At 34.0% G+C, this 15,494-nt stretch overlaps 2 protein-coding genes across 2 annotated transcripts; one reads left to right on the plus strand and one right to left on the minus strand.

Moving 5' to 3' along the window:
• The first annotated feature begins 5,471 nt into the window (after positions 1 to 5,471).
• Positions 5,472 to 6,301, plus strand: LOC140807091 (uncharacterized). The gene is made up of 2 exons (XM_073163770.1): positions 5,472 to 5,691; positions 6,041 to 6,301. The coding sequence occupies exons 1-2, from the start codon at positions 5,526 to 5,528 to the stop codon at positions 6,232 to 6,234; spliced, it is 360 nt and encodes a 119-aa protein (XP_073019871.1). The 5' UTR covers positions 5,472 to 5,525; the 3' UTR covers positions 6,235 to 6,301.
• Positions 5,843 to 10,088, minus strand: LOC140807090 (protoporphyrinogen oxidase 1, chloroplastic). The gene is made up of 9 exons (XM_073163769.1): positions 9,592 to 10,088; positions 9,303 to 9,488; positions 9,124 to 9,208; positions 8,673 to 8,820; positions 8,490 to 8,570; positions 7,945 to 8,116; positions 7,587 to 7,746; positions 7,327 to 7,430; positions 5,843 to 7,021 (listed from the first exon to the last, which is right to left on the minus strand). Exons 1-9 carry the CDS (start codon positions 10,072 to 10,074, stop codon positions 6,722 to 6,724), a joined length of 1,719 nt encoding a protein of 572 aa, XP_073019870.1. The 5' UTR covers positions 10,075 to 10,088; the 3' UTR covers positions 5,843 to 6,721.
• Positions 10,089 to 15,494: the final 5,406 nt, after the last annotated feature.

Consider the following 15,494-nt stretch of genomic DNA (forward strand, 5'->3'; position numbering starts at 1 on the left):
CTTTTTATTGTGAATATGAGTAGGGCTGACCCGTCTAACATATTAGGATCCGTGAGACGGTCTCACACGAGATCCACTCTAAAAAAAATCGAAGTGAAAGCAAAATAAAAGACACGCTATTTTAATGTGGTTCGGTCTGACCAACCTATATCCATGGAACCACAGTTAGCTACCAAGAAAATTCACTAAATATAAGCAATTACAATCATACAAAGACTTATTCAAATAATGTAATGATGCTTCTATGACGAACACGTTTATTATACTTCACTTGGCGAGCATAACTCGTCTCTAATATTCACCAACTCGAACTCCCTTCGAAATTGCGGATTGTTCTCTCCCAAAAAACGTCACCTTAATCTCTCGTACAATGATTCACAAGTCTTTGAGTATATGTTTACCACCAACAAGTTGAAATCTCAACTAATAATTAATAAGGTGGAACTGATTGAATCTTGTCTCATAGTTTGTCGGGACACTTAATATCTATCTATTACCTATATAAAAGAGCCAATCTTTTTAAAATTGTGATTTGTCTTTTATGCCCTTCATTAATTTATAGATTTTAATTAATTATTAATATTAATTTATACCTATAACTCTGTTACCTATATTACCTATATATCTTTTTAGAATTGTGATTTGTCTTTTAAGCTCTTCATTAATTTATAAATTTTAATTAATTATTAATATTAATTTATACCTATAACCAAAACATTTGTCTTTTAAGTCCTCGTTAGAATTGTGATTTGTTTTTTAAGCCCTTCATTAATTTATATATTTTAATTAATTATTAATATTAATTAATATTAATCTATACCTATAACCAAAACATTTGTCTTTTAAGTCCTCATCAATACAAATCCAAAAATTCAATAAAGATATATATGTGAATTTATAATTGTTATAAGAATAAAAATGAAATATCAAAATTTTTAATTTATTCCACCTAATATATAATTAATTAGTAGCCTAATTATTCCTCATAATATATAATTAGTAGTCTAACAAATGCTAATGAATTATCACTACAATATATATTGATTGTAGTAATTTATATCACTTCAAGAATAAAATGTAACTCCTATATTAAATTTCTCAAATAATCTATCTTTATACTACCTTGAAATATTTTACCTTTTTTGTAATGCCCTAGATTTGACGACTGTTCTCACTGTACCAAGACGAGTCTTTCCAGCGTGCTTATATCCTCACTCACACGCACCCTAGGAAAATTCCCAGGAGGTCACCCATCCCAAAATTTTCCCAAGTCAAGCACGCTTAACTTTGGAGTTCTTATGTGATGAGCTACCGAAAAGAAGATGCACCTTCGTGATCTGAGTAGTACCAATCAAATCTTTTAAGCCCTCTTCAACTGTACAGTCCATTACATTGAACAGTTTCGAAATCCCTATCTTTCCGGTGTAAGAACGGTTCATTCATGTTCCCTCCACCTAGAAGTCTGCCAGGAGCCGCTCATTGTCCGTGCCACCTTATGGCACCGGCGATCACCCCCCCCGCCCTCTTCGGCCCCGGGCCTCACATGCCCACCAGCTTCCGCTTGGTTCGTCCCCGAACCACACCGTACTCGGAGAGGTCGGCTCTGATACCATTTGTAACGCCCCAAATTCGACGACTGTCCTCACTGTATCAAGACGGGTCTTTCCAGCGTGCTTATGTCCTCACTCACACGCACCCTTGTAATGCCCCAGATTTGACGACTGTCATCACTGTACCAAGACGAGTCTTTCCAGCGTGCTTATGTCCTCACTCACACGCACCCTAGGAAAATTCTCAGGAGGTCACCCATCCCAAAATTTCCCCAAGTCAAGCACACTTAACTTTGGAGTTCTTATGTGATAAACTACCGAAAAGAAGATGCACCTTCGTGATATGAGTAGTAACAATCAAATCTTTTAAGCCCTCTTCAACTGTACAGTCCATTACATTGAACAGTTTCGGAATCCCTCTCCTTCCGGTGTAAGAACGGTTCATTCATGTTCCCTCCACCTAGAAGTCTGCCAGGAGCCGCTCATTGTCCGTGCCACCTCATGGCACCGGCGATCACCCCCCGCCCTCTTCGGCCCCGGACCTCACACTTTTAATTTTTTTATCTACATGTGATTTTATGATTTTAATGCAATTTTGTAATTATATTTTAGTGTAGTTTTTAATTAAGTAATAAATTATAATATCACAAGAAGATATAAGAAAAAATAATTATATATGCAATAATACTATAAGATGATAAGTATATAATAATATACTAATATATTTTATGATTTTTTAACTAAGAATTGAAAGTAAAGAGTTTAATAAATTATTTAGTAGAATTTATATCAATAATTATGAATGATAATATATTAATAATATCATAAAATATGAATCTCATAGAAAAATTCAGAAATTTAGCTATAATAAGAAATTTAAAGATTTTAGTATAATTTTTTTAAAAATATATATCATACAAATTTATAAATTAAATTAACAAAATTTGGTAGTATTGGAAACATATACTAAGAATATTTAAGATTTAGGGGTAAGGGTCTAAAGTTAAACCCGACCATAGTTTTCAAAAACAGTGAAACCAAAATCAGAACTAAAATCTTTTCTTGGCTTCAGTTCTAAAATCAACTCTCATAATATATAAATTTAAGGCAAAATTTTAAAAAATTAGTTTCATCGTATCACATATTTTATGACCATTTTATTTGATATTTAAAAATGGATAACAGAAGCAATTTTTAAAAAAATTATATCTCAGAAAAATTTATACATTCAATACATAAAATTTGGTATTATGTGATATTTTGATTTATAATTTTTAATTTTTATATATAATATATATATTTACTATTTATGAAATTTTAAGAAAAAATCAACAACAAAATAAGTGACATAAATATTGCATATAATTTGTCTATGATACAACTGTAAAACTTCAAAAACAAATGATTTCAAATGTTCAATACTACGACCTATTTGATATTAAAAAATGGATCATAGAAAACATATAATTTGAAATGTCCAATGGACATACATATACAATCACTAAGCACATAAAAATAAGAAGAGCTGGATGTATTACAGGTTAACGTTACTCATCTCTTTCCGACCGTTTGAATGACAGCTTATATAAGAAGAGCTGGAAGTACGTAAGAAAAACATCAACGCAATACATAATCATCAAGCTTTCAACAGTGTGATTATCTTCAAGCCTGAATACTTAAAGAGTTTGAGCGCAATCAAAGATCATATATGTATCGCTCATTAAGCATGCACTCAACAGAAAGTTATCTGATCATTCAATGATCAAATTCGTGCTACTAAAACAAATTGTTTACTTACATCAATAATCTTTTGAGTTATTTGATTAATAGTGGTGTCTGGTGAACTGAGAGTTCTAAAAATCTAGAAGTGTAAAGTGGTCACTTAAGAGCTCCAAAACAGGCAGTGTGAAGTCCTGATTGGAGTGGGTTGTTGCAAAAAGTTTTGCAAAGCTAAAGTCTTTTAGTAGAATCTTTCATACAGAGGAAGAAGGGGTAACGTATGAGTATTTTCCTCCGAACATCCATAAAATCCTCATGTCTTTACTTTTCACAAGTCTTTATATTTCGAACTATATCTTGTTGTTTAGATTGTCAACCGGTTAAAAATTTCATTAGAAATATTGAACTGTCTTCCGCACTTTTCACGTGGTTCATGAGAAAAATTTCAACCGTCTAAAAACGATGGAAAACAAATTTTAAAAGAAAATATTTTTTTAAGAATTTATTCACCTCGTAATTGAAAGCTTAATGAAAAATATAAATTATGTACTTTTTAAAAATTTGTCATTAACTAATGTATATGAAAATTAATTTATCTATGATATAAAATTGTAAAATTAGAAGGTAAAATAATTTTGTAGGAGGTTAAATAATATTTAAATTGAATATTAGAGGTTATATTTCATTATCAATATTATTATTTCATCAGTTTTGATAATATTTTGATGAGTTAGTCACAAATATTTTAAATTAATAATTATTTGTCATTATTGTGCTTCACTTATATAAATTATGATTTATGCATTTATAAAATCCATAATTAAGTTGATTTTTAGGTTATTATACCTTATACATGGTGCTTAGATATATATTTTTTCAAAATTTGTTTCAGTTCAATTCGTTTTATATATTATGCTAATTAAAATTTATTATATAACATAAAATCAACATTTTGAATTTTAATTTGAGATACTAAGGAAATGACAAAACCACATAAAAAGAAACAAATTTCATCATGTTCCAAAAGAGAAACCATAAAATTCAAGATAATGAAAAAATAGACTGATTTCAGTAAAATGATGAGGAAACTTAGACAAAACAGTCACACAGAGATACCCAAAAACTAAAAATTAAACAAGAAAAAAATTTGATAATCACTTTTTCATATTATGAATATTCAATAGAAAATGGTTTTTTCGATTTCACTCAATATAAGTGTTTTATGTCACTTACTTATTACAATATTTATTCACCACGTGCAACGCACGTGTTACTTGCTAGTAATATAAAATGCAACAATAATGTTATTCTTCCTCCAAAAATCTGTGCACCCCAATTCTTAAATATTTGACATTAAAATCTCACTAGCCTCCCTTGACGACACGTGACCACCCTCAACAATCTTCAAAATTAATGAAGACTCTTTTATATAGAAGTTTTCATCACATCCATGATAGACATCATCTTTTCAAATCTTACATCATATTTTTTCAAGATAACGTTATCCAATATTTTCATCATATTTTTAAAATATATTCAAACAAATATATTTTTCCATTATATCTCTATCTCCAAAAAATTTCGAATCAATATTTTAATTTTTTTAACGAGTAATATGAAATAATAATATCAGCAAAAAATCATATGTGGCAAAAACTTGTATGAGACGGTCTCACGGGTCAGTATTTGTGAGACAAATCTTTTATTTGGATCATCCATGAAAAGTATTACTTTTTATGCTGAGAGTATTACATTTTATTGTGAATATTCGTAAGGTTGACCCACGGTCTCACATGAGACTCACTCATCATATATAACAAACTAAATCAAACCCTGCATTTTCTTTGTTTTATTTTTAAAATTTCTTAAATTAAATTAAAGATCTAAAAAGAGGGTCGAGATTTGACGCAATGACTTCACATTTTATTTAACATACGTGATGCGTGTGTTATGTAATTTTTGACTTTTGAAAAGTTGTTTTTGAAAAAACTTATATAGCCGAAGAAAAAGTTTTTACCTTTTTTAGAAAGGTTAGTTTTTTTTTTTTTTTTTTTTTTTTTTCATACTTGCATTAATTCAAGAAATTCGGAAGAAGAGGCCGGGGATTGCAACCGCGACCCTGCTTTTTATTTGTTTTTAAATTTAAATTTATTAATCTTAAAAAGTTCAAAAAACAAAAATAAAAAAGGGGCAGGGATTTATATATACGGCCGAAATCTGTCGGTTGGTTTCAAATTCAAAATTTATTTTGCAAGAATGGCTTCCGGCGTAAAGGGTTTCTTTAGGCAACAGAAGAAGAAATCGGGCATCACAAAGCCAGCACCGTCGAAGAAAACTCCAAGGTCCAAAGCTTCTGCTTCCCTGGGATCCGGCGTCGTACAAACCCCTGCTCTTGTTTCCCATGGCTCTCTCGATCTCTGGGGTTTGACCTCTTCCGCTCTTAATGTTCCTTTTTGATTAAATGGAAATTTGAAGTACAACGCAGCAAAATAAGAATTTTCACGACCCAATGAAACATCTTTTGAAAGTGATTTGGACACTCTGTTTGAACCTTCGTTTAATTACCTCTCATTTTGTTTTATGATTGCCAATACCAATACCAATACCTCATCTGATCTAATAGTAACACAGTTATTTAGCTATTTCTTAATCAAATTAACATGTTCAAAAGACAACTGAATTTCACGGGTTGGTAACTTTTTAGTTAAAATTTTGTTGTGTGTATTTATTTTTTGGTTTTTGCTTGGTGACTACTTTAACATGAGCCGCAGACGAATGTGATGACAAGGAGGAGGTTCTTAGGCAATTTGATATGAACATGACGTATGGCCCGTGCTTAGGCATGAGCAGACTGGATCGTTGGAAACGTGCTAATGCCTTAGGCTTGAACCCTCCAGAAGCGATCGGGCGGCTTTTAACAGCGGGTAAAGCTAACTCTGAATGCTTGTGGGATGGACGTGTATAGACAGACCCCTGTCGTTCTCCTTGGATGGATGCTTGTTGCTGTCTTCTACCTCCTTGGTGTGGATGTATGTATAAGTGTTGAATTTTATTTCTAGCCGAAAACAAGTTTATCCTTGTGCGCTACATCATGTTTCTGGTTTACATCTTTTAAACTAGTTATATAAACTTGAGTATAATCTTGTAGCTGCACCAGTTAACTTTGGATTCTATGTTTTAAGATATGATTCTGGTTTTAGTTTAATTAAGGTCGAGTATAGACCTGGGTACATAGAAAAATGAAAGTATACTTACCATTGCCAGTAATTATTAAGAAATTTCATATGATTTTTCTAACAATATGGTTTTATCCCTTCCCGCTAATAGAAAAATTGGTGATTGTTAAACTAAATGGATGATACTCAGCTTGGATGGTAAAAAAGTGAAAGGATTCGACATAAGCTTTGTCACTAGTAATCCAATAATTTTACAGCAGATACTATCTTGCAACCTTATACATACTGGTACTGTGACAAATATTTGGTCACATCAGTAGCAACGTCGTAGGCAGCCTCAACACATTTGCCCAAGGCTACGCCAGACACATAGTTACCCGCAAGAAACAGACCTCCAAAACCACCATTACTGAGAGCAGTGTTTGCCGAGTCCAACACATCCAAGTGACCTATCATAAACTGTGGAATAGCTTGCGGCCAGACGCGCACTCCCACCACAAATGGATCTTGTGCGCTTGAATTTATAAGCATTTTCCTGAGATCACGATCCACTGTCTCCACGAGTTGGCTCTCTGTCTGATAAAAAAAAGTATAGGAAATGGGAAATGCGACTGTGTACATGTGATATATTAACATGAAACTAAAACAATATGCTTAAAGTGAACCACATTACAGTTTTACATCGCACACAAATGAACGAAAATAGGAAAAGAACAGTGATACTTCATTCATAATAGGAGAAATGGCAGTTTTAAGTAACTCAATATTCTTTTTTACGAATTCGATATCATGGGAAAGGTTAATATGATGTTGATTCAACACTTTATCTCATAGGCCTAAGCTACCAGCTCGTGTTATACTGTTCATAGATATATATGTACCTTTGATGTAATGCTGGGATTGGTTGCTCCTCCAATATAGTTCAAAAGAAGAATTCTTCCCGGAGGCGCTCGGTTAGGAAAAAGTGACGAGCTATATATGGTTCCTGAAAGATGGAACGAAACATAAGTAGGGCTCTAGCGGCGATATACAGATCTTTAATGCAGCATCAAAAAAAAAAAAATCTTTCTGTTTACTGTAGTAGAGAATAGAAATATCCAGAAAGGTGACAAGGAAATCTATAATTATGAGTAAGATTCACCTAAAGTTTCCACCCCTTGGGAACGAGGGTGCAACTGCCCAAAACCCTTCAGTTCACCATCTATCAAACAATCAGCTCGAATGGCTTCTTTTGGATATGAAATAGTGACCGCAGCTACAGGTGGGTAGTAGAATTTTGACAAAGCATCGGCAGCAACTCCCTACAACAAGTTCACACGAAAGCTATGTAGCTATCCAATATCAATCAACAGGCAGCACATAATAACATGTGTGTGTCTTCAGCAATTATTATTAACGCGAAGCACATTAGAATGAAGAATCAAAGCCACATAATTTTACCACAAAATCTAGTGCACAAACTAGGGGATAAAATCAATAATGTTACATAGTAAACATACCGAAAGAGGCCGCAGTATCGTGCTTGCAACATAGGATGGTACAGTCATGATGACAGTTTTGCTCTGGAGTGAAACCATTCCATTAGGGGTTTCATATGCCAATTCATACACTCCATTATCCGACTTAGTGATACTCGTGAGTTTCCAAAACAGTTTGACCCTGCCTTCTAATCTAGAAATAAGGAAGACCAAACGCACACAATGAAGATTAAACTACTAGTAAGCAATTCACCTGTCCTTAAAATTGGTTTGTTTCCATAAGGCAATCTCCTTGTGCATGCATAGGTACTATCATTGCTCCATTTTAATAATATTTTAATCGAGTCTTCACAGGTTTGAAACCCTTCGGCCCAAAGATTCTCTTGAGAATAGATAGCAGACAAGACCAGAAAATTGCTTCTGAATTTTTGTGATATGCAAAAGGGACAAGGGTGTCAAACCTGGTCGGGACTCGGGCAGCGAAAGTATCATACATGTACGCGCATTTTGAGAAAATAAGAATTCAACATTTTTATTTAATTGAAAGATCGAAAAATAAAAATTACCTCGATGAAATTGCATTAGGCAGCATTGACAAGCCCTTTCTGAACGATCCTACTGTTTGGCCTTTTGGCTTGGGTAAGCGCCTGTTACATACACCCAGTTAAAAATTAAAACATGCAAGCTTATTATACAAACACAAAGTCCAAAACACAAGAAAGATTTTAGCAAATATAGTATGTTATTACGGATCTCGAGGTGCCTTAGAGCTACCAGATTTTTCCTGGATTGCTTTAAAGGTTCCACCTATGATGCTACCACCATTTTGCTCCAGTTTCCAGACTTTACCAAATGCCGCTTTCATGCTCAGTTTTGAGGGGTCTCCAGCATAAACACCTGCATCAAATGAAACATAAAATATTATTCTCTACACCCTAAAAATCATATCAGTATACTAATTAGCATCCAAAACATAATGTACAAAATTGTGAAATCAACAAATAATGGTAAACTATAACATAACAGATCATGAAGCACAATATTACCATCTTCCATTGCATTTGATGGATCCATCTTACCAGAATTCAGAGCACATAATCACTGGAAGACCAGGAAGAGTTGATAATGGAATGAATGAATATAACAGTTTAGACAATACCCAAAAGACAAAAATATATGGAGGAAGAAGTTTAAGAGTACCAGAGCAAAATGGTTCTATCAACCGCTCAAAAACTTCATCTCCAAGGTTGCGTCTGACAAATTCTTCAATGGATTCCTCGTGACCCTGTAACCTTGACAAATATTCAAATATGAGAAGAAACTCGATAGTATTACTACGCAGGAAACTGGAAATACGAGGAAGGATTAAGGGCACAAACTGGAGGCGGTGGCCGAAGACCGATAGCACCAAGACCTGCTCTAATTTTACCAGGAAAGCTCATTAAGTCAAAGAAAGGGAAGTCATTAAGCTTCGAGGGCACTGGCCTCAGCTTCCCATTCCATAGCACAAAGCGAGGAGCATCTGGGTCTCCTAATACCAATTCATCCTTCAACCCACTATCCACCTACATTCATACACTGATCTTAGAAATTAAAAAATGACCGAATAATCCGAGCCCATTAATCCTAGCTCAGTTAAAAGTAACAGCAATCAACAAGAAAACACACCGCCATCGTAAGCATTGGGTCAGATGGTTGAAAACTGTTGGGGCCTTCCTCCCAGAGATAGCCATCCCTCTCGACGGTGGTGATGTTTCCGCCCACTCGATCTCTGGCCTCCGTTACGACAACATTAGAATTACCGTGCTTGGTGGACAAGGCCTGGGCGATGCAGAGTCCACTGATGCCAGCCCCGACTACGACGCAATCCAACACCGATTTCTGGTCCTCTCTCGACGGAGGATAAGAAACCGAGGTGGGCCCCTCCGCAATCGAGCATTGAATTCTGCGGAGCCCGCCGCTAGGGGTTAATGTGGACGGAGGTGAAGAAAATGGAGGCTGCTGGCAGTTTCTTGAAGGTGGAAAAGTAATTGTGAGTGCAGGTGAAGCTGCCCATAAAGTTATACTGAAAAAGCCAACGCCGGTGTAGAGAGGAGGACGCCGGAGAGGAACAGAAGCGGAAGTTATCTTATCCCTTCGCGCTGCATGCATCTGACTTGGACCAATTACATGTGACAAAAACTTATGTGAGACGGTCTCACGGATCATATTTGTGAGACGGGTCTTTTATTTGGGTCACCCATGAAAAAGTAGTATTTTTTTATGCTAAGAGTATTACTTTTTATTATGAATATGAATAAGGTTGACCGATCTCACAGATTATGATCCGTGAGACGATCTCACGTGAAACTCACTCAGATTTACTTGTATCACGTTTGATATGACTTAATTTTATTTATTTGTTATAACTGAAAAAAAATATAGATACATATAACATATTTTTTTAAAATTATATTTTTAATGAAAAAAAGGGTAATTATTTTTATAAACACATACAGAGGTAGTGGTATTTATACTATTGTTTATATCTCAATTTTTAAGTATTTATTAAAGAACCATCAAACACCAATTTATCTATCATAAATTTTTTTTTGAGACGATCTCACAAGTTATTTTTATTAAATAGATCTCCTATTTAAGTCATTCATATGTTTTAAAAATAAATATATGTACAATTTTATTTAAATAAATAAATTATACTAGACAATCATATCATAGAAAATTTTTGATCGATGATTAATTTTTAAATAGTATATCGATATTAATTTTTTTTGAAATATATATCATATTTTGTTATAATATAATATAACACAATAATTTGAGATTTTATGGAATGATAAAAACTTATGTTATTTTAACGAATACTTAACATGCATTACTTTATGTTTATTATTTAGTGTAAACAAGCTTCAACTCTAAAGTCTTGAACATAGTAGCCACATTATCTTGATAACGATTCATTAACATGAAATCATGATTAATCTGTAAACAACAATAAAATGAGTTAAAATTTGTGTTTGAGCCTATAAAAATTTCGAAATTTAAACAACATGCCCTCAATAAACTTAAACAACATAAGTGTCGACAAGACAAAATCATGACATATACAAACCAAAAATATCATAGAGCCGACAAGCTCGATAATAACATAATACAATCATCTAAATATATACATATAATATCTGGAGAGATGACAAAATTATGCAGTACCTAAAATACAACTGAGCACACTCTCAATGAGCTCTGGTATTTCCTGATACTTCCTATCAAGCACCTGAGGTCGAACAATGTGTACCACCTGTTATGTCCAAACAAAAAAGACACGACAACTCCCTCTGACCTCAGTACGAGACATTAAGAAACCAGCGATATATGACATAGAAATACAATGATACCATGTATGAATGAAATACATGGAAAGATGACCATGTCTGAGATATGACTCAACCTCGAAGCTAGCAACTACTTAAGCCGGACTGAATCAAGGCAGCCAAACATCTTCATGACACAATATCATATCATATATATGACGGATCTCAATTGAAATTTAACTAGATCTCAATAACATGACATGCTCAATATTATATGTTAAGTAGTATTCATGTGTCTAACTAAAAAAAATGTGTGAATAAAAGAAATATTTATTTTGTTTTGCACATCAAATACCCACTTAAAATATGCAAGTCAACATATAATATCACATAGTTCAACAAATAACATATAAATCATATATAGAATTATTATATGCCTCTGTCAGACAACGAAAAAATAACTGATCTTTACGTACCTCAATCAATTGACCAGTAATTTAAATTCTAAAAAAAAATTATGAAAATATCAATTCAGACAAATCATCTGAATATTAATTTAAACGATCTTATTATCATATCCAATCTTATAACTATTTAAATTCAATTAAATTTTCGACTTTAACTATTTCGGCTATTTAAATTCTTAAAATTCCAATATTCGATTGAAATGCCTAAAATCAATAATTTCTATTTTAATTTGCCGTAAATTATTTTTTAGCTTTAAATGACGCTAAACTAATATTTAAAGGACTAATTTCCTAAATTCCAAAACTTTGCATTTTATCTAAAAAATTCACAATATTCAAATTTATTTATTTTACTAGCGAGATTATTGGTAATAAAATTTCATAATCATCAATATATCATTAAATGCTCAAACTACCGATTATTACTTCAACGATAAATTACTGGCTCACCGAGTTATACCTCCAACTCTCATAATTTAGGAACCTACTACAACAATAACTCAATACTCTGTCCAATAATGATACAATCTTTGAGCCGAAAATGAATTAAATTCAAATAGGCAACAATCCACATCGAGGCCATCTATAATCTGAACAACAGTGGCTGGAATCGATCCTAAACTAAGCTAGTCGGCAACAAGCGGCAGCGCGCGGTGGTGCAGGGGCAGAGTTCGGTCGGAAAACAACAGTGAGTGGCGATAGAGACTGAACTTGTTGGAAAACGAGTTAAATAGTTGCGAAAAAATTCTTAAGCTCAACTATAAGCAATCCACAACACAAAACTACCGAAATCAATCAACAAATGGCCGGAAAATCGTGACCAACTCCGACGACCAAAAATCAAAGTCGTTGTTGATAGTAAAAGTGACCCAGTTTTGATTTATTTTAACTCCCGTGTGCTATAAAATTCAAATATACATTTTAATATCGTATATAAACCGATGTTTTTAATACATATTTTAAAACACAATTCCATTATTTAGTTTAATTATTTTAAATCGAGTAATTTCGAATAATTAATCTTGATTATTATCAAATAACATATAATTAGATCAGATAATTACATAGTATGAGCTAATATAGGTTAAGTTTATACATAGTGTGGGCGGAGGTCTATAGTAAAAAAATTTAATTTAACTATGGCTACTTTGTTTGAAGAGACTATATTATAGGATATTTATAAATCTCTAATAAAAAGTAACAAAATATATATAAATTCCCTAAATAAATAAAAGGAGACATTATATAATAGATATGAGATAAACGAGTTAGAATAAAATACTGCAACGTTGAAATTATTGCTACTTTTTTTATTTATATGTTTGCCGTTGTCGTATGTCATTTAAAACTGTTGTAATTATCAGTGTTGTTGAAAATGCGTTTTACGACAACGGTTTTAACCGTTGTCGTAGCTATATATTGCGACGGTTTTTGAAATTAGCGACTGTTTATGATATATCGTAACTAAAATTAGCTACAGTTTTTGACGAAGCAGTTTGATAAAACCGTCATAAATTTAAAAACGACGGTTTTTGTTTAAACAGTCATTATTTTAACAACGGTTCATAAAACTGTTGTTGTTTCTTCCAAAAAAAAAACACTGCTAATCCACAACGGTTCACTAAAATCGTTGTCATTTCTCCAAAAAAAACACGCTAATCCACAAATGTTTTCTAAACCGTTTTCGTTTGTCCAAAAAACACGTTAATCGACAACGGTATGGATACTCAAGAGAACACATCCACAACACTAAACAAGCAAGATTAGCCATCATACCCATGGCGTAAGACGACGCTACACTCCGCCGCACCTGAAAGACAATCAAGCTTTCCTAAGTAGCTTGCAACCTGTTAGGATTCGTTCTTCTTCAGTTAATGGGATTACATCAACTCACACACACAACAGTATAAACACATGCAAAAGGATTTACTGTGGTTCGGCAAAGAAGTGCGTACGTCCACGGGAGAGCAACCAATATTTTTATTGAATGAACCAAGGTGCTCGATTACAATATCAATTACAGAGCTTCTAATCAAGAACAAAGAATACAATCTTCTATGAATTTCAGATCTCTCTTTGCTATCCTCTTGAATCACTCCCCTGTAATTTCTTTTTGTTCGGTGTCCCTTTCTATCAAGCCTTCCATCTCCTTTTATATTCCCGCCTACCATCGATTAAGAAGCCTATCTGTTATACCTGGCAGTTGGTTTGTTATCCCAATTACCGTTGCCTATAACTGAAACCCATCCATCGACTTGGCTTGACTCAAGATGCCAACTTGAGAGACACTCACTTCACAAATCTCCACCTTGTCTCCAAGCTTGGCTACTCTCCATTTTCCACATTGATCTATTCTGCAGTCACAACATTAATCAAGTGCAAGCAGAACTTGAACTTGACATGAGGCAGTGACTTTGTTAGCATATCTGCAGGGTTGTTTTCAGTTGCTATCTTCTCAAGCTTGATTTCTCCCTTAGAGATGATATCTCTTACAAAATGTAGCTTGACATCGATATGCTTCGATCGTTCGTGGAATACAAGGTGCTTTGACAGATGGATCGCACTTTGATTATCACAGTTTACCACCACATGTTCTTGTTTTATACCAAGCTCAGCTAGGAGTCCCTTCAGCCAGATTGCTTCCTTAATTGCCTCCGTAACAGCTATAAACTCTGCTTCGGTAGTAGATAGAGCTACCACTGACTGTAATGCAGCTTTCCAGCTAATAGTTGTACCATATAGGGTAAAGACATAACCTGTTACGGACTTTCTTGTGTCTACGCTCTCTGCAAAATCAGAATCCACAAAACCTTCAAGAGGCTGTTTTGTGATTCCAGGTTGATTATTGAACATTAATCCCACATTCACTGTGCCCCTTAAGTATCTTAGAGTCCATTTCAGTGCTTCCCAATGAGGCTGCCCCGGATCGGCCATGAACCTGGAAATCAAACTTATTGTGTGGGCTAAGTCCGGTCGACTACAAACCATCCCATACATGATGCTTCCCACACTACTAGCATATGGAACATTCATCATTTTCATCCTCTCCTCTTCACTTGTTGGTGACTGTACCAGGGAGAGTTTGAAGTGGTGTCCTAATGGTGTGCTTACTGTTTTAGCATCATGCATATTGAAACGTTTGAGCACTTTCTTTATGTATGTCTCTTGGCTCAAAAACAGAATCTTGTGGTCCTTTTTCCTTGTGATTTCCATCCCTAATATCCTCTTGGCTTTTCCTAAGTCTTTCATTTCGAATTCTGAACTAAGCAGCTGTTTCAAGGCTTGTATTTCAGATTTGCTCACACTTGCAATGAGCATATCATCCACATACAGTAAGAGGTAAGTCATCACTCCATTGTCTCCGAGTTTAAAGTAGACACAACTATCATAACTACTCCTTTCGAAGTTGATCTTTAACATAAACACATCGAACCTCTTATACCATTGTCTAGGACTTTGTTTAAGTCCATAGAGAGATCTTTTAAGAAGACAAACTTTCTGTTCAGACCCTTTTGGCTCAAATCCTCTAGGCTTTTCCATATAAATGGTTTCTTCGAGCTCTCCATGGAAGAATGCGGTTTTTACATCGAGTTGTTCAAGCTCCATGTCCAAGTGGGCTACTAAAGCGAGTATTATTCTTATAGAGCAGTGTTTGACAACCGGGGAGAAAATCTCATTGAAGTCTAATCCTTCCAGTTGAGAATAACCTTTCGCCACCAACCTTGCTTTATACTTAAATTTTTCTGCTTCTGTCAGGCCTTCTTTAACTTTATACAACCATTTACATCCTAGT

This window comes from Primulina eburnea, chromosome 12, assembly GCF_022965805.1.
Source record: "Primulina eburnea isolate SZY01 chromosome 12, ASM2296580v1, whole genome shotgun sequence".
Classification (NCBI taxonomy): Eukaryota; Viridiplantae; Streptophyta; class Magnoliopsida; order Lamiales; family Gesneriaceae; genus Primulina; species Primulina eburnea.

Coding starts and splice junctions, on each gene's coding strand:
- LOC140807090 (XM_073163769.1), bottom strand. CDS start 10,074: ATGCATGCAGCGCGAAGGGATAAGATAACTTCCGCTTCTGTTCCTCTC. Junction 8,821..9,123: donor GATAGAACCATTTTGCTCTG/GTACTCTTAAAC, acceptor CATTTGATGCAG/GTGTTTATGCTGGAGACCCC. Junction 8,117..8,489: donor CCTAATGCAATTTCATCGAG/GTAATTTTTATT, acceptor CCTTATTTCTAG/ATTAGAAGGCAGGGTCAAAC.
- LOC140807091 (XM_073163770.1), top strand. CDS start 5,526: ATGGCTTCCGGCGTAAAGGGTTTCTTTAGGCAACAGAAGAAGAAATCG. Junction 5,692..6,040: donor TGGCTCTCTCGATCTCTGGG/GTTTGACCTCTT, acceptor CATGAGCCGCAG/ACGAATGTGATGACAAGGAG.